The sequence below is a fragment of the Buceros rhinoceros genome, unplaced genomic scaffold, assembly GCF_000710305.1.
Source record: "Buceros rhinoceros silvestris isolate BGI_N320 unplaced genomic scaffold, ASM71030v1 scaffold15968, whole genome shotgun sequence".
NCBI classification, from domain to species: Eukaryota; Metazoa; Chordata; class Aves; order Bucerotiformes; family Bucerotidae; genus Buceros; species Buceros rhinoceros.
In genome coordinates, this window is record NW_010425252.1 from 162 (window position 1) to 25,000 (window position 24,839).

Consider the following 24,839-nt stretch of genomic DNA (forward strand, 5'->3'; position numbering starts at 1 on the left):
GGTGATAAAATGCCTTTCTACCAAAATTTCCAAGAGAAAAATTATTGTACTACAGCGTATGAGATGTGTGTTTGTGCCACAGGAAAGCTATACCATTAACCCGCTAACATACCGTGGGTTTTGAACATAGATAATCCACATAGGTAATCCACAGGTAGTCCACAGATGCCACTGATTTTCAGTTGAACAATGCATGATGACTACTTTTTCGGCACGGGCTGTGTTTAAAGTGCACCAGTTATCCCTACGAAAGAATGTTTTCTCCCCATTTTCTGTTTTTCCTCCCCTCCACGCGTAATTGCATGTTGTGATTTCTCTGATAGCAATACCTCTTCCACGGCCAGGATGACTCCCTGTGAAACACACGACACAAAACCTGTTCTCAGAGCTTCTTGTCTGTTGGCCTGAAGTTCACTGGTCACTCACAATGAATGTTCCAGATCAAAAAAAGAGCGAGGCAAAGATGGGAGAGAATCTGGACAGATATGAGGAATGTTTAGGAAATGTTCTCAGTGATCCTTACCATGAAATAAAAGTGCTCATCAGTGCTTCTCTGCACCTGACTGCCTGTTACAAGAAAGAGTTGATTGGCAGTCATCATCCTGAAAGGCTTTCATCAGGAAGATGTTTTTATCACCCGCTTTTTCTATCCTTATTCTCACTTTGTCCTTTAAATATAGCACTCTTTGCTGGCTAGGTTCAGACTTAAAATGCACATGGAAGAGAATGAGTCAGGAAGAAACAAAAGAAGTTGTTCAGAGGAATTTTGGCAAGGTACTAAAAAACCTGTTATCGTTCACAGTAGAACTTTTTTTTTTTTTTCCTCCAGTATCTGCTGGACAGATTTGGAAACAAATGCTCTTGGTAAACCTTTAAATCAGAATTTTCAAGATAGAATGTTCTGATTTTTGTAGCAGTCCTACCATGGAATTAAAATGGGTTGAAAATGGAAGAACACAGTACAAATGCAACTTGTTAACTTGTCTAAGTAACTTAGGAGGCTGAGTCTTATTTATTTCTCATAAGGAAATGTTTTTTATTAGCTTTCCCACTGCCCCCTCTCCACTAGATTTATGGGAACTTCTTTACTTCTAATAGAAATGATGGTGTGGTGCAGCGTATCTCATTTTTTGTCTTCTTTCTTATCCATTCCTGTGTAAATGAAGTGTCTGCCAAGGCACCCGCTAAACAGCAGTTCCTGTGATTCTCTGTAGTCATGCTGGGCCAAATTTTATGATGCCTTTTTTTGAATAAGTGCGATTTCCATCATTTCCCACCCACCTCATCCTTTTCAAAAGTGGCACTGCTTAAGCAGCCTTTGTTTTTTAGAAGCTTTGTGTTCTGACTAGTGATGCCACGAAGCCTCCATCCACTAGGATGCTGTGATCTTGTGCTGCAGCCTGAGAAGTGTTCTCTCTTGATGAATCCTTTATGATCTCTTCTTTCAGTGAGAATGATGTGAAGCAACTTTGGTTGCAGCTGAGAAAAGAAGAACCTCATTTACTTTCCAATTTTGAAGAGTTCCTGGTCAGAATTTTTTCCCAGCTTCAAGAAGCAGATAATGAAAAGAACGAGTTGGAATGCGCTCTAAAAAAGTTAGTGCTTCTCTTTGTTGGACAGTTTGTGTAGTTTTACAACCATCTGACATGCTATTTGAACCTTGGAAATAAACAAGGTGTTTCAGGGAAGAATTAAGGGCTATAATCACAAGAGTTCCTGTAATATAAAATTTTAATAGTCCTGAAGAGTAACAGTTATATTATTTATAATGCAGAACTGTCTGATATTAGCTTCTCTCTTCCCGATTTTGTTGACTGAAATTCTTTCGCGGATGTCTATTATTACATTGCAGTTTTAAGACAATTTTAAGCAAGTTACTTCTAGTTAATCAGTTTGATTTCAGAGGACAGTCAGATTTATCAGCAAATCTGGTAAATTGCCTGAGTGCTTTGCAAACATTGCGTGCAGAAAAGCTATAAATCTGGATTAACTGGCCAGAGAAATAAGAGGTTTAAGATATTAAAGCAAGACAAAGTACTGATACCAGTGAAAATGTGAGCTAAGAAAACAAATGTATTAAATATAGTAATATATATTTGTTTTATATATAAACCCATAGCAATGGATATATATATATGAATGTATAAAACACACTATAAAAACAAATATTTAAGAACTAAAAAGTAATAGATCATCCTTTAATATGTATCTATCTAGAGGGACAAAAATTGTGATGCTAAATCTAAATAAAAAGCAAAATGATGCTTATAGTGGAAGTTCCCCTGGATTTTTATTATAAAATGTCACCTCCGAATTTCATATTCTTGAAGATTGAGTAATAAAGACAAATGCGTTGTTGAACATTTACTTCCATTTTCCAGCACTCTCCTGGCAATTCTGAGCATGTGAAGCTTTCTGAAGAAAGAACAAAACTAATAACATACGGTTGTTAAAGACGATTGGCTTATATTGATAGCAGCATTATCATCTAAGTCTACAAGTGTGGTTTTAGCCTTCAGACAGTCAGTTTGAAACAGCACGGAGATAGTTGTTTTAGTTTGCTGTCCGTTTTAGGCTAGAGATTATTAACAACCATGTGTGGTGAGGGGTTTGCTTTGTGATTTCGGATTAGGATTTTTTTTTTCCAACTTTTTCTGTCTTTTTTGGGAACTGAATGAATAAATTAGTTTAAGAGCTGTGGTCAGCACAGAGGTGCATGGATAATACTTTAGCGTTACCTGACTTTTCTGGCTGACATGAAATCTCTGTCTTAAATATCCATTGAGTTTTAATGCCTTTGTAGGAAAAGCAGGTCTTAGTTAATTTCTTCTTTCTGTTGCTCCTGATACCACCTCAAATTTCAGCACATAGATCATTGTTTTGTTTGTAATCAATAGCTGGAAGTAGTCAGAATTATCAGAGGAGTGATACTGTCTTTGGTAACAGTGGGGATGAATAACCTCTTTTATTTTAAACTATGTACAAAAAGCTTCAAAGCTCAAGACAAGTCTATATGGAGGGGGATAAATTTCTTTTTTTATACCCACATACGTGCTAGCACGAAGATGCATGTATTCACATAGACTGGCTAGGATTTACTGTGGGGTCACAGAAGAAAAGGGATGCTGGTTATTGAGATTTTATCATGTCTTCTGGGTTCTTCTTGTTTGGTGACAATGGTACCCTTTGGAAGTTGAGAATCTTTCATCTTTCCCTCCTGACTCACTCCTGTCAGTCATTAGACAATAATGCAGGCTACTTTCAGCCTTTGGTCTCCTTTCCTGGATGTAGGCTGTGCTTTTGTCTTAAGTTGTTCCTTTTTTCCTGACCAGGATGCTCTGAGAAGCTTCATGTGTATGTGCTGGGATCCCTATGCCCTGCCAATCTGTGGTGTCAATCTATACCGTTCTTCTATACCTGCTTTTTTTTGTCTTCTGGAGCTTTCACACATGCATACGTTCAGTGACGAACCTGAATCCTGTCGTCTAAGAGACCCAGGGGTTTCCTCCTGTCTTGGTTCAGTAAGTATAGTACGCTGCTGCTGTTCCCGTTTGTAGGTCCAGCCAGTAGTGGGACTGAATGTATACTCTCCGCACACATGCAGATACGCCTCACATGGGGGCCTACGCAGACTAATACTGCTTAGAAAGTAGTGCCTCTACTGGCACCCACCAAAACACGGGCAGCATTTGACAAACATGAAGGATGACAGCCTGATCCCATCCAATTTATCAGGAGTGAATTTTATTAGCGAAAACATACACACATGCAGCCCTTCCCCGCCCTTACTGTGGACCTCCTGCTCACTGGCTGGTTCAGCTCTATTGAAATTTGCTACCAGAATGTGTTCACTTGCTCGCTCATTAACAGTCACAGGTCCTTCAGATATTAGCAGGATGCTTTTGAAGTTTATCTAATGCCCATGTTGAGACCCTAGTCCCCTTACCTCCAGTCATCAGCTCAGACCTTGAGATTTCCCAGATGGAGATCTCCTCCTCCTTGCTGGCTAGTTCAGCCTGAAATATGCTAATGAATAGCATGCACACAGAACAGACACCGAGATCACATTGTTAGAAATGTGATGTGATAAGAAGATAGTGTAGTCTGTGATAATCAGACGCGGGGCTTGACCAGACAACTCTGCTAACCATCAGATTGCGTACACTCGACTAAGCCGCATACCCTGCCTTCACATCCACCTTGGTCCTTTTCTCTATCCTTGTCTCCTCAAAACCAAAAAACCTATCCCTAAGTACTTTTTCTGACATTGGTCCCAGGTTTTCTACATCTGTATGCAGATCTCGTATTTCTGTTACTGGTATCTTGCTCTTATATGATGTTACTGATGTGGTTATCTAGATGCTGTTCTCCTTCGGGAGATTCTTCTTCCCAAAAAGTGCCAAGCACTCCCCTTCAGATAGCTGTGAAGTTTACTGCACGAGTCCTCCTAGCACAGCTGTGCAAGCCGTCCACCAGGGCGCTGTCTGTAACCAGTGTCACTTTCTCACTATTATTTTTTATATACAGCAATTTCTCACATAATGTCCAGTAGTTTCTCATGCCCTGTTCAGTTAATCCTCAAGCTAAGGCCTGGTCAACTCAACGCTTTAGCATTTACTCTATAGCCGTGTTAACATCTCTTACAAACCTGTTCTAGGGGAGCTCAGTAAATTTATAAATAACTTTGTAATACATATGTATAACATGCGGTGTGATCTTGCATGGAGGAAATTTGTGGTACTTTGTTAGGTGTTACTCAAAGGCGTAGGGTTGATCTCCCTGTGAATTTTTATTTATACATATTTATTTCTATATATATATGTGTGTGTGTGTATATATATATATATATATGAGCACATCTATTTAAAGAAACTTTCTGTATGCCAAGTAAGGGTTTTTCCTAGGAGAAAACTTTGGTAACTTTCAAATACTCTTGAAGAACAGATTCGCATATTATACTGTCTGCTGCTGACCCTCTTATAGGTACTAGTATTTCTGTCCTCTGAACATTTAAATTATGGCACTGTGCATGCTTAGTGTGTGACTGGTTTTATTAATTTGTAACAGGCCATGATTTTTTCTAGTATTAAAGGTCTGCTTTAGTTCAGGTAAACTGATGCACTCTGATTTTGTCAGATACTAACTTCACCTCAGTTTTATGTTTTATTTTAAGCAGTTAAAATGGTTGTTGGAGAAGAAACTGAAAACCTACCACTGTGATCCCTGAGTTAAGGGTTTCAGCATAGATTCCTAACAAGATATCAGATATATTCGTGATACACTCGCACAAGAGGTCTGTCAGAGCATCAGACATGTTCTGTGCCAAATAACCATGGGCATGTTTCTCTTTTTAGGTGATCTGTAATTCTGGTTCAGTAGGACAATAACTGAAATACTGCTGATGAGTTTTTACACAGAACTGAATACACTTTAAAGAAAATAAAGGAAACGGCCAATTTTTATCCCAGAACTGATGTTCTCCTCACTGGTGTTTATCATCATAAAGGAACTGGTGACGAGCTATTGCCTATATTTGTAGAATTTTAAGGCAGGATGAAAAGATGAGGTTTAAACCCTTTCCTTTTAAAAATACTAATTTTTTTCTTTGTTTCTTTTCATTTAAACCAAAGTGAGAGACTTTTACTGTAGTAATGTATCACACCAAACACCATACATGTATCTGGTCTCATCCTGGGATCAGCAATAGCTAAGCGATGCACTGAAATTGTGGACTAGGAGCTCCATACATTCATCCATTTCGCTTTTGGCACCTACACAGTGGATAGAGGGTTTTTTTGCCAGTGTAAGTTAGTTCTCCTTGATTTTCTGTTATGTGTATTTAAGTGCTGATTTAAAGCTAGATGGCTTCTTAAATTTAGCAGTGGTTTTTTTAAATAATAGGATGATGTACCAAGTGGGAAAAAAAGCCGTAGGTGAACTTTGTTGTAGATAAATGTAAGGAAGAGAAAATAATTTGTCATGCTTCCACGATGCTGAGCTTGGAATGGGCAGTTACAACTCTGGAGAAAGCCCTTGGGGTTGTTGCAGAGAGCTTCCTGAAATCATCAGTTCAGGGTGCAAGGGAAGTAAAAAAAAAAAAAAACCAAACAAAAAAACCCCCCAAACAAACCAATACAATGCTGTGCATATTTTGGACACTACATGGCATCTTGATGCATCCTCATCTTGAGTACTCAGTGAAGTTCTGGTCTCTGCAACACAAGAAGAATGTCACAGAATGAAGGAAGGTACAGAGAATGGCAACTCGGTGGTTAAAGGAATGGAACAGCTGTTCTGAGAGAGGTATTTTAAAAATGTAGGATCTCTTGAGTGAAGAGGTAAAGCCTGTAGTGGGGTATTATAGACCTTTACAAAACTATGAGAACAATGACTAGGCTGAAGAAGGAGCTGTTATTCTTCAAACCCCTAGCAGGAACATTTAATAAAACTAACAAGAAGCTTAAAACAGATGAGAAAGAGCAGTTAATATCTTCAACTGCCATTAGATCTGTCTGCTGCTTTGCTTCTCATTGGGCGTAGCATGGGACAGTGTCAGAGTCCACGTTTGGTGCACGGGAGGAGAATGGGCATCTCAGAAGATTAATGCACAAAGTGTGCAAATCACTTTTGTTTTTTAAGGGAAAGAAGAAGCATTGCAACAAACTGCACGAATAGCAGTTGAGAAACCCCGACAATTCACATTGCAGCTACATGAATGAGCTACTTGTGAGGGTGCTGGTCCTGTACGTACCATCTGAACTCAATGAACTCACGTTACACTCCGCGTTGGTTAATGTGCTCAACAACAGCACTGTCTGCCTTTCGTCTCCGTCTCTGTTTATTCCACAGCATCCCTGGAAAGAGAAAGATTGCATTATCAAATATTGCTGAAATTATACAATTACACATTGAGTAAAACTGGATGGCATCATCCTGGGGAATAGAGATTTTAATCAAGAAACATTTTGCATTTTTGCCGTAACAATGAAGCCTTTATGGCTTTAATTATTTTCCCCTGACTGCATGTGGGGAATATTTGCCAGCTAATGTATTGGATTATTTTTTCTGCTGCTTGTTGGTTATGTGACTTACAATTGTTGTGCTTACACGTCTGATTATAACAAGATATTATTTTATCTTTCTGTTTAATTCGATCAGACTTAGGAATAGTAAGCCATGAACGAAAGGCCTGGGGAGTGTTCAGCCTGCAGAAATGGCATGTGCTGATGTGCCAGACCAACTAAAAAGATTCCTTTCATCCAGGAGGTACCTCTGGATGTAGGATGATAGTGCTGCCGTATCCTCCGCTTCCAAACAAATAAGAGGAAAGAAATGTCTAAATCAGTGGCCTAATAATACGGCACTAAAGTTATTCTCCCTGTTACTCAGAAGCAAAGAAAATCTTTATGATTCCCATGGAAACATCGACTGCTGTGTAATGCGTTCTGCCTGTGCAAGGTTACAGAGTCTTTCAGTACATAGTCAATCTGTCCCTGATCAAAGTGACATTATACTGCATGAATATTTTTAAATATGATCTTAGCATCTCTGCCATACCTTTCTAAATAATTGTTGTTCTTTGTGTAATTTTGTTCCAGTGATGCATACTAGTTTCTTATGAGGCATTTTCTTAGCTTTAAGAAAATAAAATCTGCGATCAGAACACGTCCTGACTTTACACTATAAGGGGAGTTTGGCAGCAAAAAGGGCTTCTGGATTTTCTGTCACTCAGTTTGAAGCATTGCAGTCATGTAAAGAGACCCTTTTCTGGGCTGCTTTTCTCTGATAATCAGAGTTTACAAAAATCTAAATGTTAGCAATTGTTTTCCTCAAATTGGTGTGGCTTGGTATTTGTTTATTGCTATTGAAAATCCTGAGAAAATGCCTTCCCCCTCTCATTTTTTACCTGTCACTGAAAAGGCAGGCTGGCAATGTCAAGTGTTCTCATTTTTGACAGGGGGAAGAAAGTCTTGTTTCTGGTATTTCTCACCCTTCTTAGCTTAGGTAATTTTTTAAAGCTTCTTTTCAATTTGCTTGGCTTTAACTGAGAAGAGAATCGGGCCCTTAATAAGTGAAAACATAGAATACATTTTCACACTCCCACAATACATTAGGTACAAAAAAAAAAAGGTAGCTACCCATATTACAAAATTAATGGCTTTTTTTTTTCTACAGTGTATTCCTTCTCTTGTTCTTACTGATATGGATGCCCCAGGAGAGTATGTACTTTATTTGTAACAGATGCATTCTGCAGACTGTCAAGGAATAGCTCTAGCAAGAGAAATGTGGGGGAATATAGAGCAGTGTCATATGAAGGCCCTATTAATCTCTATTAAAAATCTTAGTGATTTTCGCTTTTCAGTTTCTGGATTAATGAAAATAGACTAGACTAGACTAAAATAGAATAGAAGCAGATCAAAGCAGCTGTCTCATTCCCTTTCAACAGCTGATTTTTTTTCTGCCCAAACTGAAGCATTTCCTCAAGGTAATCCTTCATGTATCAAACTGCTGTGATATTAATTGCAATATTCTATTGGAAAAAGTGAGCTTTGTAGGTCCTCCTTTTTCCTACAGTCAGGAACAGCATATTTACTTCTGTTTACAGGTACAGCATATTTATTTCTGTTCCTTCACTGGGCTTTTCAAATTTGTTTCAGCAAATCTGTTAGAGAGGCAGGAAGGCAGCTTTCAAGAAGTCCATTCTAACTAAAACATCTTAGGCGTAGAATTATAGAATGTTTTGGGTTGGGACCTTTAAAGGTCGTCTAGTCCAGCCCCCATGGGACATGATAGAAGTACCTCATTCAATGTGCTGGAATGCTGAACAGTGCAGTTCCAGAGGAAAAAGATGAGGTTGCAAATGAAAGGCCTTCTAACTGGCAAACAGGCTCTGGAATTCTTAGTATTGACACTAGAAAGCTCTGCTCCTTAAACCTAAGATTTGAGAGTCATTAAAACTGCATAATGGAAATATCAGATAGCTTTATTAGCCTTTGAGCTGTTGAAGCTTTTCTTCCATGAGAAAAAGACCCCTAAAAACCAATCTGTGACCTTTCCTGCTCAAAATTTCTTATTTTCGTAACCCTAGAATATTCTGTGGAGTCTTGTGTTAAGGCAGAAATGTAGGGCTTAACTTCTAATGTGAGCCATGACTTGAAGTAATGCTACCAAGACCCACTCAGATTACTTTTATTTCTTATTAGGAAGATTGCTGCTTATGATGAAGAAATTCAACATCTCTATGAGGAAATGGAACAGCAAATCAAAAAGGAGAAAGAGCAGTTTCTCTTGAAAGTGAGTGAGTGTCTTTTTGTTATTGTGGACGTGGATTCTGCTCCCTCTTGCAGTGGTTTTATCCTCATTCTGGGTGTGCAGTTGAAGCCCACAACATGTGTTTCACAACAGAGTAAGAAAAACCATCATTTACATTACTGCCGATCTAGGCACTGTAGCTTCAAACTAGGTGACTTTTTGGATGAGAGGAGCATCGATGTCCTGTGCTCCGTGCCTGGCATACTGTGTCAGCTGGCATTCCTTTGAAAGTCAGCTGAGCTACAACCTCATTGTATAATTGATGCTGCTACAGGTTCGACTTCTGGTCACAACTAGGAAAAAATGTTCCTTGAGGTTATTCAGAGGAGCATTAATCCTGTTGAGTTCTGCAGTCTCTGTTTTAGGGAGGGCGTGAATTCTCACTGAAGAGCAACAAGAAATAAATCAAGTGATGGTTGTTTCTGAAACCACCACAGCTGTCTGCAAAATATAAGTAGATCATATTCTTTTGCCACTGCCATGGTGCTTCCAGAACACCTCAGAATGAATTCTCTTTTCTTGTGAAGTCTCCTTTAAATGTCCTCTACTGCTTTCATAGCCTGTTCTATAGATTTTTCTGTCCTGTTTTTTCTCCTAAAACAAGGAAACTAACCAGATCTGCCAGTACACTCCAGGAAAGAGTCATCTGAGAATCATTTAGGTGGGAAGGCACCTATGCTGCTGTTGACTTTCACACTAGATCAAGTTGCTCAGGGACTAGTCCAGTTGAGTTCTCAGTATGGAAATGATGAAGGCCTGGGACAACCAGTCATGAGCTACTGGCTCATGTCTTGTTGTTGTCTTGAAATCAGTAACATAATACGATTTTTTGAAACCAATGTATGGCTTCAAACAACACGTTACATGAAATGTTGCCCAAACTAGTGGATTTCCAACAGTTATTGCCTCCTTCTCAATCAGATATGATATAAAAAAAATCCTTTTGTGATTCAAATATTAATTTTTTTTTTCCTGACATAAAAGGTGTTAGAGCACAAAGGACCTTAATCAGCTGTCTAAGGAACCAGTCCTTTCACTTGGTTTACACAGTAGTGAACCCAACTGATAAATTCTCAAGTTTTTTCCATTCCAAGCTGAGAGCAGTTTTCAGTCGTGGATGAGATGAACCTTTTATATAAAGTTTTTATGTCAGCTGAATGTTAAAAACTATTTGTAACTTCGCCTGACAGCAGTAGTTGTGGAAGAAGTGATTTATACGCTCTTAATAGCCCACAGCTGAAGTTGTACTGAAAATACTAAAGCAACAAAGACTTTTCCATTAGCTATGATTGTTGGATCTCCTAATTAGTTGTAGATTTGAGGTAAAGCCATTTCTTTCAAGCTTTGTCATTAAAGCTTCCCACTGAAGCTATTTACAGTTTAGTCAGCGTTCACACTAATGGTTGTCAGACACTCAAGAAGTATTGTTTCTTGGCATGACTAATTTGGGATTGGGGGATATCTGACTGTTAAATTCTTTCTCTAATGCTAAGTCTCACAAAGACTTTACAGCCTGGAGAGATGCATTGATGCCATATAAAAAGGGAACTATTATGGCTTGAATGAAGAGCAGCTCTTGAAGAATACATTTAAAGAAATTGTTAAGATGCAAATGAGTACAAATTGTAGCTATTTACCATACTTACTACCCTGCTGACTGAAGGGTGTACAAAAGGGGCAGTTAGTCTGTCTTTTTCGCTTGGATGTCTATTCTTCCCCGTAAGAAGCCAGTTCGCATACATTTGATTACTCCATTAGGTGTACTGCTGAAGGGGAAAAGCACGTAGGAACCACTGCTGTCTGGAGGGAGTTTTTATTTTTGTTTAGACATTTGTTTAGAGACATTTGCCTGGGGACCTTAGAGAATAGAAGCCTGTTGTGGAGGAATAAGACATGCTCAGCTGATATGAACTGCTAGAACCCCATTTTAGTCAGGGGAGGTCTGGCAATTTGTCTCATCTGAGGAGTGTCTGAAGAAGTAAGTCCAAATAAGACGGGGAGTTCCCAGTGACTGCAGGATACTTTGATAGTGGACAGGTTGAGAAAATCACTAAGTGAGTGTCAGAGCCTGAAGCCTAGATCTCTTCTGGAACATCTGTGACATTTAGTTGTTACTAGTGGATTTTAAAGGTAGCAGATATTGTTTCTTTTACCTCAGCCTGACTTGCTGTGCTGTCTGTCAGTAGCCTGTGTCTCCCGTATCAGTCCTGATGTCTGGTGAGTTACAGCCTGACTCCATAATAATTTAAATTTGTCCAGGTTGTTTCCGTCAGTGCAATCTCATCAATTCTCTGTGTCAGCAGTTGTCTGATTCAGGAAATCAAATATGCAGAAAGCTAATTAACTTTTTTGCTGTTTTTTTGCTGCTCGTTTAGCTTTCTGAAACAGCTCACTGCTGCAACAGATGAACATGAATGCTAGCGTATAAGAGGATGGAGAGTGTGTGTAGGTGGAAGTAGGAGGATGCATTCTAGCTTCGTTAATTTAGGTTGGGTAAGCTCTTAAGGCTTGTGCCTGAGACAGAAGACTTCTACCTTCACTTTGTATACTTGATGCCCACTCTTGTGCCATCAGCACATCTGGTAGCAACCTAAGGCTTGTGCCTGAGACAGAAGACTTCGACCTTCACTTTGTATACTTGATGCCTACTCTTGTGCCATCAGCACATCTGGTAGCAACTGCAGTCATTCAAATTGCTGCCCTAGACCAGTTTCCAGAAGCTCCTGAGTCTAGATTCATCCCTAAATTGAGCTCGTTATGTTCACTGCAAAAATCTTCCCTATTATGTTCATGCCTGATTCCTTATATCTCCTGCTGACGTAACCGTGCTGTTCTGTTAATCCATTTCTCTTTGAATTTTGCAGGACACAGAGAGGTTTCAGTCCTACAGTCAAGAGCTGGAGGGGAAGCTCCTGTCAAAAGAACAAGAACTGGAACAATTGGTTCAAAAACAGAAAAGGGTATTAACTGATATCCTCCAGAGTAAAAAAAAAAAAGAGATAATTTTTATTTGTTGATATGGTTTTCTTTAGGTACTCTTTTAGGGCCCAGAAATGCAAGCTGGTGTGATGTGGTTCTGCCAAACTGTGACGCTATGAACTTGAAATGCTCCCTCCTGAACAGCCTTCTCCTGATACATCTCTCTGTGATGACAGTTTTCTAGCAGTGCCTGGTTCTCTTGCTTGGTAACAGCTTGTCAAGTTCCTGTATTAAATCCTGATGTGTTTTCCTTCTCAAATTACATGACCTGCTTGGGGAAGCAGAGTATTTCTGCATGTGTGAACTTGCTGAAAGTGTCTCCAAGGTCAGTGCATGAAAGACTAGCAACAGGGAAGGGTGGTAGCACTGGCATTTGAAGGACTGTAAGGAACGCTGTGAAACCAATTCCCTCTGTAGAATATGAATATAAAATACGTGGAAAATTTCTTCTCCTGGCAGCAGTACTTGGGAGTGCCAGCTTTGGGAAGCAGGAGAGAAGTAAGAGGGGAAGGGAAGGAACAGGAAAAAGAAGCTTGAGGGCAGTCTCCTAGTTGCGTGTAGTTTTTAGATCCTACTCTGAGAAATGAATCCAGGTGCTGCTGAAGCTGATGGGAAGTGTGGGATTGTACTTAAGAGGGGAGACAAACCTCTAGCTTACAGTAACTATGTAAGTTTAGCTGATGAGCATGTAAGACTGATCTAAAAGGGCATTACATAATTGAAATCAATGGCCTGATGTTAATTACCTTTGTTCAGAACTGTTGTGCATCAGAATAGGTGTGTCTTTACACAGGCTGTTTACCACACTGCAGCACTACAGCGAAATAATCTGCACTTTGAAGATACCTGTTGGTGCACACAAATCAGGCATTCTTAGTCTGAAGCTAACTGTGAAAATCAAAGAAATTATTTACTGTAATTTTTGTAGTTATTATATTTTAATATTATCCCTTTTGGGGTTTGAGTGTTTTGTTGGTTTTTTGTCGGGTTTTGGTTTTGGTTTGGTTTGGTTGTTTTGGCTTTAAAGCTTTGTTTAAAACTTAGTTATCAACCAATATTCTGTAAACCCCTTTTCCTCTGGTTCTCTAAAATGTATGTGTTCTAAATTTGGTATCAAAAACACAGAAGCTGTTCAAAGGGTTACACTGCATTTTAAGCCTAGTGTAATCAAATAATACAGGCAGCAGTATCAGGAAGGTTTATCTTATGATTGTTGTCTACATTGCCTATCGTCTACTATTGCCTTTCTTGGAGAACGTTAAACAATGTCTTATTTTCATTAGCATTATTTTTTTAATCTAATTTCATTTTTATATTTTTTACTTATTGCATCCTTTGTAATTAATCCTATTACTGTGATTGTTATTTGTAGTTTCTGTTATTTATAGTTTTCCCTCTCCCTGACTTATTTGCATAAGTCTCAACAAGTTTTTGAAGGACAGGATCTCAATAGTACCGTAAAAATTACACTATCTCATATTATTTTTACGGAAAGGAAGCTGTGTTGGACAAATGGAATTCGCTACTTCTAATAATGTGATGAATGAGATACTTTTATTCAGATGATTGATGGCATTCGAAACTTTTGTCATTCAGCCAGCTGATCGGTACCCATTATCAATCTTATACACAATACTTCCTTTTTTTTTCTGGAATAGAAACCTCATCTGTCTATTTGAGTGCTTAACTCAGTGTAATTAGAGACAGTGTTTTGTACATATATTTTTCTAACTCCTAACGATTATCTCTGAGAGTGACTCTCGCCTTTCCTCAGATCTGTTTGTATAATACTGTAACCCCACTCATTTCCTGGTATTACTCTTCATTCACCTACGTATCAACGTGGGCTAGGCTAGCTTCCGCCTGTCTAGTGTTTGTTTGCCTTATGCAGAGCCCTCAGTCACTCTGGACTCCTCCTCTTGCGTGGAAATATACTTTGATAATTAAATGTACTCCTGCAGACAGTAATGGTAGCTCGGTTTAATTACAACTTCCATGCTTGGTTATATGAGAGAACCTCTTGGGAGTGAGACTAATGCTTTTTTCCAAACTTCATGAATAAGTCTTCATTTTTTCTTTTCTTTTTTCTTTTTCTGTTTTTCTTTCTTGCCTTTTTTCTCTTTTTTCTTGTTTATTTTTCTTTTCATTGCTGTGTTGGAAATAATTATTAAATTGTGTTGGAAATAATTATTAAATATTAAATAATTATTAAAAATGTGTAAGAAAACTTACAGGCAAGCTGAGTTCGCTGGTTTTTCTGCTTACTTAGCCAGAGGGAGTCTTCCTTATAGAATTATAGAATTGTTTAGGTTGGAAAAGACCTCTAAGGTCATCAAGTCCAACCATTCACCCTGCACTGCCAGGGTCCCTAAGCCATGTCCCTCAATGCCACGTCTACACATGGTTTAAATACCTTCAGGGATGGGGACTCAACCACTTCCCTGGGCAGCCTGTTCCAATGCTTAATGACCTTTTTGGTGAAGAAACTTTTCCTCACATCCCTGGTGTTATCTCCTCTGGTGCAACCTGAGGCGAAATGGACTATCTCTTGTTACTTGGGAGAAGAGACTGACCCCCACCTCACTACAACCTCCTTTCAGGTTGTTGTAGAGAGCGATCAAATCTTCCCTTGGCTTCCTTTTCTTCAGACTAAACATCCCCAGTTCTCTCAGCTGCTCCTTATAGGACTTGTTTTCTAGACCCTTCACCACCTTTGTTGCCCTTCTCTGGACACACAGAGGGTCTTCTGCCTGGCATGACTGAAATACGAATCTGATTCCATGTTGACTGGCCTTCTGTAGGCCACAATTCCTTTGGCTAAGCCTTTGTGCTGGCTTCCATGAGCTTCAGTTGTCGGTTTGCTCTTCATGGCTTAGGTAAAGCACAAGGTATTCTCAGTAGTGTTCATCAAGGGATGTGTGGTGGGATGTCTCAGGAGGAGACACTGGATTCAGAGGATGTCCAGCATAACATCTAGGGCACAGAATCCTTTATTAGGGGAAGGAAGTAGGTGTGGACTAGGTACAATGTAGGAGAGTTACTGTGCTGCTTCTGATGGGTTCCGGGCTGATGACAGCCCCTGAAGAGCGTGATCTTGGGATTGTGAGTGAGAGACCGTAAGAACATGGATCAGTAGCACTCAGAAAGTGCGAATCAAGTGATAGGACTGGTAAGAAAGCCATAAAGAACAAAATAATCCCCAGCCTTGTAACACTGTATAATGTTTCATCTTTCATGTGCACCTGAAATAAATAGGAAAAAAAGAGGAAAAAGTACCGAAAGGATGCTGAGCTAAGAACGATGGAATGCGTGGAGTGTGCTTAATGTTTGTGTTTTTGAGGGACAGCAATAGCTGTCCTCAGCACAGTTTGTTTGTATTGGACAATCCCAGTTCTTTGCTTGATTTTAAACTTGTGCGTTTTTCCTCCCATTTTTGTCAAAACATTCCCTCCCCCACTCCCCATCTCCAATATAGACCATTAGCTACTATGTCTCTTCTTGACCTGTGGTGATCGATTAATTCTCTCTGCTCCCTAAATTTTCTTATATATGACTGTGGGCCATGAGCCTTTCCCGATCAATTTTCATCTACTTGATGACTATGGGAGCCAATCTGCAGCTCAAATAAGCAGCAGCTAGAACCTACAGAGTCTATGCCATTCTCTAACAGCTGAGCATCCACTTGATGAGTTATTCTAATGACTTATTCTACTGTATTGGGAGATTTTTAAATAAATGCTTTAAAAGTAGCATTTGACATCACTTACAGGATTGTATAAATACAGTGAAAGGAAGGAGTTCTGTATTGCTGTGAAATAACCCTTTTGCCTCTTGTCGTGTCCTGGGATTTAAATATATGGAGCATCTGCTATTGAGCATAGTTTCAACAAAATTGTTTTTCTCATAATAGTAAGGATTTATAGCAAATATTTCGAACATCAGTACCTATGATTCTGGAGGTGATGATGGCTGCCACTGCAGTTACATTTCCAGGCCAGTCTCTGTGCAAGTTTTCAGAGGGTCATGGTATTCTGTAAGTGGTATTTCTGCCTGCAATTTGTGGCTCTCAATCTTTTTTGAAAGTTCATCTTTGTGTGATCACTTTTTGCTTCCTCCAAGACCAGTCCTCTGAATGAGAAGGTCTGAAGCATCTGGTCTTTTACTTAGCATAAATAACTTCATTCTGAAAAGGAATGGAAACAATACTCAGGAACCGAACTGATCTATCAATATAAACCAACATTGCTCAGCCGTGATTCGATGCCCAGCTGGTCAGTGTTCCACGTGAACTGAGGGTCTGCCGAGGCTGCGGTTCAGTGAGTATGTCAAGCTGGTGCTGCTGCTAAAAGAAGTGCTCCCACTCTGGTCTTGTTCCCGACCTTTCATCATCCCAGACAAAGTATTTTCTGCTTTTGTTTTGAATCTGGGCCCTAAGGTTACATTCAAAACCAAGACTAGGACAAGAGCAGCGTCATGGCAGAGCTGCGTAACAACAGATTTTGGGTCGGGTGAGCACTGTTTGATGGGATGTGCAAAGTGAGAGTTCCAACAAAGTCCTCTGTTGTGTCTCCAGTCTGGATGATGGAACCGGCATCGTTGTAATGCTCCTAGTACATTTCACATCCCTTAAAATGCATACTGAAAAAAAAAGAATTAAATTAAACGCCAGCTTTTATCTCTTGAGGTCAGCAGTGCATTCCCTAATATGAAATGGACTAATTTTAGTCTACTTAACTTTTGCTCTGTCATCTTAATTTGCCCAGTTAGTCAGGGAGAAGCAGGTGCAACTTCTTTACATACCAGAAACCACTGTCGTCTGCTGTTACCTGTTTCATAGGGATGGGGTCTCTTTCCTTTGTATGTACTTTGGAGAGTGAATATAAAAGTGAATAAAAAAGCTCTAATTCACAGATCTTGGCAGATTGAGCTGAGGTGGCAGAAAGGTTACTGCTTGTTGGTATTACCAGCGATGGGAAGGTTTATCAGCTACCAAATTTAAATCTAACAGTTTTTAGGGAGAACTCTGAATCACTCTGTGTAGGCCTTGTCATTGTGGGAAATTGTCTAAAATAGCACTTGTGAATATCAAGTAAGTACTGCTAGTCTGCTCTGGAAACACCTTTTTTTGTGGTTTGTCTTGGTGCATTTTTGAACTGGATGAAATTTCATCATAGAGCGAATGGCTTTGGTTTTGTATAACTTAATTAACATCTGTACACTGTACAGAGCAGTGGAAGAGCACCATATGTGTTTTATTCATATGTTGGCTTTGCTAGAAATAGCTTCTGTATTCAACTAACCTCTAAGACTGAAACCGAAAGCCTCAACACCAAGACGCCTCACTTACTTAGAGTATTTCCTGTTCTCTTTTCTTCCATCCCAGTTAGAGCAGCAATGTACAGAACTTCTAAGTGGCAAAGAAGAAACCAAAGTAGAGAACACCAAGCTGAAGCTGACTAACCAGGAGCTGATGTCAGACCTGGAGAGAACATCTCATGAACTAAGCCTGGCTCAACAACAGTTGCAGGTGCTTCAGGAGGAGGCGTCAAGACTACATGAGGAGAAGGAAATGTAAGTCTCTAGTTGCAGTGGTTCTAGTGGTTGCTTAGCATGCCAGTGAGCCTCCTTCTCAGGTATCCAGTGCTGTGATTCAAGTTTGTGTCATAAGCAGAAACCACCAGGAAAGCCAAGTGCTGTTCTAGTCATTTCCCCCCAAGTAATTCGGCATGTTTTCTGTGGCATATTTGGCTTCTCTAGAGTTTTTTGCTTCTTCTTCAAAATGTCAGTGTCCTCCCACCCCCCATTTGTTGAGGGTGTTTGGAAATAAAATCTGTCTAATTGGTTAAGAAGTATGTCTGAATTTAGAAATACCAGTGGGATTCCTTATAGAAATTACAGTTGTGGCACATCATGCTCCATCCTCCTCAAAGCTAAATCTATCTGAAACTTGATCTCAGAACATACGCTGGTTATGAGATGGCCAGGACGTGCTTCTTTTCTTCATCAAAAGCAAGTCTAGTACATAATTTCTGAGTGAGGAGCCTGGCCAGCAGGATAAAACATAGCTCATGTAGCTAAATCACACTTCACACAAGGCCTTATGGCAATCAAGAACCATTATTCTGGGGTTTCCAGTTCAAATGTTTTGGATTTCAAATTCTGACTCTGAATTGGAAGGAATTTTTCGCAAAGAAATATTTACAATTCTTGTTTCAAGGCATGTAAATGGCCTTTAAGTGACAGATCAACCTACCTATCTTGCTTCAGCCTTCTGCACGAAACAAGTTACGTTACCCAGAAGCTGTAATTGACAGCAATGTTCACTGAAGTCCACTTAATGAAAGATAGTTTTAAAAACATGCTCAGGGATCTGTAAAATCCTCTTGTTGCCAGTGGAGAGCACATAGGTGCCAGGCCATGGTGCATACCTTGCCAGACTCTATACGTTTCAGCAATGAACTACGTGACTCGGAGGTCTGGCTATTTGGCATGTTTCAGGATAGAGCAGAATAGATGAAATCACAAATGTCGTATTCTTTTTCTGTTAAGCTTTGTGCCAAACTCTACTTAGTTATTACTAATTATTTTTTATTGAGGGTAGAAATAATTAACTTTGTTGCTAAATTATTGTTAAAGAATGGGCACTGATTAGAACACTATTTTTAGGTTTGCATGTTTGGTGTGTGTTTTGGAAGTAGACAGCAGAAATATTCCTCCTCAAGGTGGTTTTTTTCCTCTTTGAGGCCTCTCTTTTCAGATCCAGAGCAAAGACTGTGGAATGATCTGGTTTTAAAGCTACAGAGGAAATCTGCCCAGTGGTCAGACTGCTGAATAATACTACTGCATTTACAGAGCACTTTGGATTCAATAGTGTTTTATGGAATTAGAGCTCAGCCCTACTCAACTGCACCTGCAGTGTTGCTTTAAACATCTGTATCAGTCTGGTAAGACCTGAGCTGCTGAAGCAGGTGTAATGTTCAGACTGTGCACAGGAAGAACTTGAGGCTTCAATGAAAGGCAAAAAACATTTCACGTCAGACGCTGAGTTGTGTTAAGTCAAAGTAAATGGCGTAAATCTAGAGTTAAAAATCTGAGACTCTGTGTCCAATGTTTAAGGCTGAATAACTTAAAGTCAGGAACTGAAAAGAAATCGTAGGGATTGTAGATGCGTGAGCCTGACATATGGATCCAGCAACAAGATAAACTCTAGTTTTGGATTAAATGTTACATGGTCTTTAGTGGCCGTGAGTGAGAAGGATTTCAGCAGTATGTCTTCTCTGGATGGTGCAAGTGCCAGTATCAGCATATATTAAGTTCTCCGGATGAACAAATTATAAAGCTATAATTTATTTGAAAAGATCCAATACTCCTTCCTCTGCTAACTCAAACTGCTGTGGCACTATGGGCCTTATATAGAATAACCTTCTGTAAAATTAGTAACCATTCGTGCAGACTAAAATCTACAGGTTTGGAGAAGCTGAAGTCCCAAATATGGATACTCCTGGGGGAAGCATTTTGGCAGTGTTGTTACCATGGTTGGAACTATTTTTTTTTTTTCTTTACAGGGAGGTGTACCGAGTGACAGAAAGTTTACAGAGAGAGAAGTCAGGACTTCTGAAGCAGCTGGATTTTTTAAGGTAATGCAGACCTGACATTCCAGAACTTCTTGCATCATTCTAAAGTGGTACGTTAAAGGATGAAATTATGTTGGGATATGTACTGGGTGTAGGTTTCCAAGTGTAGGCAGAGGCGTGCTGCAAGGGCAGTCTCTGTGCCAGAGAGCAGAGACTGGAACTACCTCATGCCGGACACAACGGGTTCCAGCTGGCTCGAAGGGATCCACCACAGGGCATAGCTGAGCCCCTCAGCCAAGATGGTGGTGCTTCTGGGAAAGCCTGCGTAAGAAAGGGTAGAAGACACTGCACAGCAGTTGAGAGAGAAGAGTAAGAAAAAAATGTGTGAGAAACAGCCCTGCAGACACCAAGGTCAATGAAGAAGGAGGAGAGGATGTAATCTGCTCCAGGTACTGGAGCAGAGATTCCCTTGCAGCCTGCACAGAGCTCATGCAGGAGCTGTGACCCTTGGCGAGGAGCCCATGCAGGAGCAGGTTTTCTGGCAGGAACTGTGGCCAATGGGGGTCCCACAGTGGAGCAGTCTGTTCCAGAAGGACTATGCCCCATGAAAAGAATTCACTCTGGAGCAGTTCGTGAAGGACTGTAACAAGTGGGAGGGAACGGACACTGGAGCAAGAAAAAAGTGTGAGGAGGAAGGAGCAGCAGAGAGGAGCTGTTAGGAACTAACCACAACCCCTCATTCCCCATCTCTCTGCTCCTCTTGAGACTGGGAGGAGGTAGAAAAGTCGAGGGTGCAGGAATGAAGTTGAGTCAGGGAAGAAGGTGGGGCGAGGAGAAGGTGATTTTAGTTTTGTCTTTGTTTTTCATCGTCTCATCATGTTTTGCTTGTGATAGCAGTTTGTAAGCAGTCTTCCTGTCTTTATCTTATCCCACAAGCTTTTCCATCTTACTTTCTTTCCCATCCCGTTGAGGAAGGGGAGTGAGAGAGAGGCTGGATGCACATGTGACAGCCAGTCAAGGTCAACCTGCCACAGGATAACACCACAAAAGATAGCAGAAGTGGTCAGATAAGACAACACGCCTTTTGTAAGCCCCGTTCTTGCACACAGTAGAAGGCGATACACGTGAATGATCTGCCCTGTTTTGGCGATTTGCTGTTGTAGGACAATCGCCGTTCCAAAAGTCGAATGTAAAACAGAACAATGGTGAACTGTCCTAAGCTGGTTGTGTGGTAGGAGATTGACCTCCTGACAACAGGAGGCTTGAAGCTTGCTAAAAGGCTCTGTTGTTTCTGAAGTGACAGGAGTACAGCCAAAATGAAGACTCTTTCCTAAAAATATTTGTTTGTAAAATTGTATCAAAATATAGCTAGCTAATTTTGTCTGTAGAATTTCTATATTCAGACTTGGAAGTTTGGAGTTGTGTTCAGACAGTGGTAACCGTCTTTCTAGCATGCAGCAACGTTCGGTTTTGTTTGCTCAGTGTGACGTTTGTACAGGCTATAGACTGTGCTTGCCTGTAGCCCTTCATTGACGGCATTTCCTTCAGGATCTTGCCTGCTGCTGGTAACGGGGCCATAGGCAGAAACATCTGACAGCAGAGGTTGCTGCTGTTCACCGAGGACGTAAATGGCTGCTCAGGCTTTTTTGGCCAGGCCGGTACTAGATGGAGACAGGGTGTGTTGTCAGATCTGATCAGAGCTCAGTGATTGTCCGGAGTCTCCATGTCTTGACATTTTCATCTCTTCTCCATAATGAAAGGAAGATGGATGTGTTCCTAGGGAGACTGTTCCATGGCAGCCGCAACTGTAGCCCTCAGAGGGACATGTGGCCTTTACAGCTGTCACTAGATGAATAGGGACAGTGTTCATTACACCCTCTCCACTTGTTCCCTGGGAAGATTGTTCCATGCCAGCCGCAACTGTAGCCCTCAGAGGGACATGTGGCCTTTACAGCTGTCACTAGATGAATAGGGACAGTGTTCATTACACCCTCTCCACATTAAGAAGTCATCATTACGGTGAAAAACTAAACATTCTGATTTAGAGTAAGTGAAGGCATATTGACCAGAACTGATGTCTGTGTGTTAAGGCATTTGTTTTGATAAACTGCAGAATGAGGGCCAGATGCCAGCTGACGTTAATCGTCATAGCCCTGCTGGAGAGTCACTGACCCAGACAGGGAACTGGCTGCGCTGAGAATATAAATAAAGCATGATCAAGGGTGGAGATACGCCAAATTAAAGTGCATTTGTCTTGCCTTTTAGTCTGCCAACTGTCCAGTCTGACTGTTAGTGTTGAGTAGAAAAGTCAGCAGTTCTAAATATTTGGCCTCAGTGTATCTTTTATTTGTGTTCTCTTTGCAGGGAAAGGAACAAACATCTCAAAGATGAACGTGACATGTTTTTACAGGTAAACAACTATGATTTTCAAACACGGTTGAGCAAACACATATCAGAACAGGGATCAGAGGGCTGTGCCGGAGACAGACTCTTGTGCTTCTTAGATGTTGCCCCATTCTTAATTTATGTCATCTTTTTCTCACTGAGAGTAAGGTTTTTAAATTTTCTGAATAATTTTAAGAGCTGCACTTCTAGAATTACAAATTTGTGGCTATCTTAATGGAGATGTAAGATGCTAAGGATGCAGCCATGAGAGGATGGAATAACCTAAAAATTGAATAATTGAATTGTGTTAATCTATTCAGTCAAGAGTAGCTAGTATCCTGGAACGTTTACACAACAGGACACTATCTGAGTACCTGAACCAGCACCTGAATACCTATCGGTACTGGGTGCGAGCTGATTGCATTAACTTTTTATCCAGCAGCAGAGAATGGGCCCCTAAAAAGTTCCAGAAGTACTCTGGCTTAAGGAGGCAAAGGCCACTTAGTTTACAGTTGTTTGTGATCTTAGTCCTACGAGAAGCTGCTAGTGTAAAAAAAACCGTATCTATTGACTTCTTTGCATGACATTATGCTGTTTTGTTGTGGTCCATTTAGTTTAAAATGCAGATGAATTCTTGCAGGATCTGGAGTTTACATGTTCTGGGTTTTGAAGCATTTATACCTCTAGGATATTTTCCACAATTTTTTCTTTAACTTTCTTTGCATTATATTAAGCATTAGGAATGAAGGCAGTTATCCATAATGAACATCAGGAGTAAATTAGTAAGAAGTATTTTGTATTTCTGCAGAAATGCAAAACGACTGTTTCAAAAGCTGGCTGGAAGCAAAGATCAGGGTCTGTCATTGGGAAATACATAGAGGGCAAGATGCTGCCTAACAGGTAAGAACTTTTTTTCATGGGTTCCTGGTTTGAATACGATGAGGCTTATAGAAAGAAGATGTGAAATGTTTTCTTTCTGATACCTTTTCAAAGCATGTATTTCTAAAGTGTCTGTCACTATAAGATGACTGTGCTCTGTAAGAAATTTGGCAATAAAGAGACGAAAATTTTATATAAAACAAGTGTGCTATCTGCAAAAGCAAGACCCATTGTGGGTGAGTATATGCTGGGAGGCACAAAAGCTTTCCCATTACCCTGTGCTGATGTGGTGCAATGTCCTCGGTATCTCCCTCAAAGAGTATACCTCCGCCCCTCTCACTGTAGAAGACAGCAGCCCTGTTCTAAAGTGTGGGACGTGGAACTAGTAAAATATGGAGGATTAAATTCTCAACTCTATGGTTGTAAACTTGAAATCAACAGGAACAAGATGGCAATCTCAGTGAAACACTAGCGTGTTTCCCCTCAGACAAGAAGAGCTGCAAAGAAGACTGGTATTTCACTTTGAAATAGCAGCCAAGACTATGTCCCTGCAGGCACAGGCTCATGAGGTGTAAGGAGGGAAAGCTTTCAGAGACACAGTTTAGTTAATTTCAGTACTAGAAGGGGAGCATAATTGCTCCATATCTCTAGTCTATTCTCCTGCTCAAACTGGGGTAACTCCAAAACTAGGTAAGGTTGCTCAGTTCAGCTGAGTTTTTGAATATCTGGATGGAGGTCCCACAGCCTCTTTGGGCACCGGTTTCCCTTGCTATGCCAGTCTCACGGGGAAATTTTGTTCCCTCTATCTAGTCAACATTTCTCTTATTGCAACTTGCATCCGTGGTGCAATTGTGCATATCTGAGAAGACTTTACATCCCTTTTATCTACACTCCACCTTTTGTTGAATACCCACTTAGCCTTTTTTCATCCATATTAAATGAACCCATCTCCCTCCTACTTGCTAGAGAGAGAATTAGATTACACACAGAAAGGGTCTGGGTTTGGGAGGGTTGTTTTATTCTTCTAGAATAGGAGGTGGAGGAGAGGAGGAAATCACCACAGAGAAATTTGTCTTAGCTATTCCATGAGGGTAAATGTGAGATTAATCTTATATTTTGTATTCTGGTTCAGGTTTTCCCTGTAAATGATTAGTTTTGCCTGTGCTGCTTATCATTATCAAGCATGAGATATATATATATATATGTATGTATATACACATTGTATGATGAGCTGACTTTTCAGTAGATACTGGACTGAATGTACTATGCTTGCTGTGAGTAGTAAAAAACATGGGAGATGAAATTCAGTTACGCTAGAACAAAACAATAGGAATCCAGGTCCAATATATTTCTGGGATATACTTACTTTTTTTTCTGTCTAGCCATTTATTTGAAGAAGAGGATGTTTTCAGTAACTCAAAGACAAGGAATGGTGCTGGACTGAATGGAATTCCCTCTGTAGAGTCTGATGCTGGAGCTACTGGAGGGGTATCTAAATCACCTCATCTTCAAAGAATAATATCGATTGAGGAAGATCACCTACCCCAGCTTCTTGACAGGCTGGTTGATAAGCAGCTGAACAGATGGACTGGAGAAGATGAGAATGCTTCTTCTGAGGTGGAAATGGATAAGAAAACCACAAAACAATCAATGGAACACTCACCATCATCTTGTAGAGAGCAGCCTGTGGGGAAGGAAACATTGTCAAAT

The 24,839-nt window shown here is 40.2% G+C and overlaps 1 protein-coding gene across 1 annotated transcript; it reads left to right on the forward strand.

Annotated features, from left to right (window-relative positions):
* Window positions 1-1,448: 1,448 nt before the first annotated feature.
* Window positions 1,449-24,839, forward strand: CRACR2A (calcium release activated channel regulator 2A; the record flags this gene model as incomplete). The annotated part of the gene is made up of 8 exons (XM_010141071.1): window positions 1,449-1,595; window positions 9,204-9,294; window positions 12,177-12,272; window positions 17,675-17,862; window positions 19,857-19,928; window positions 22,230-22,275; window positions 23,059-23,150; window positions 24,512-24,839. Coding segments are annotated over 8 exons (1,060 nt in total), but the record flags the coding sequence as incomplete, so codon positions are not given.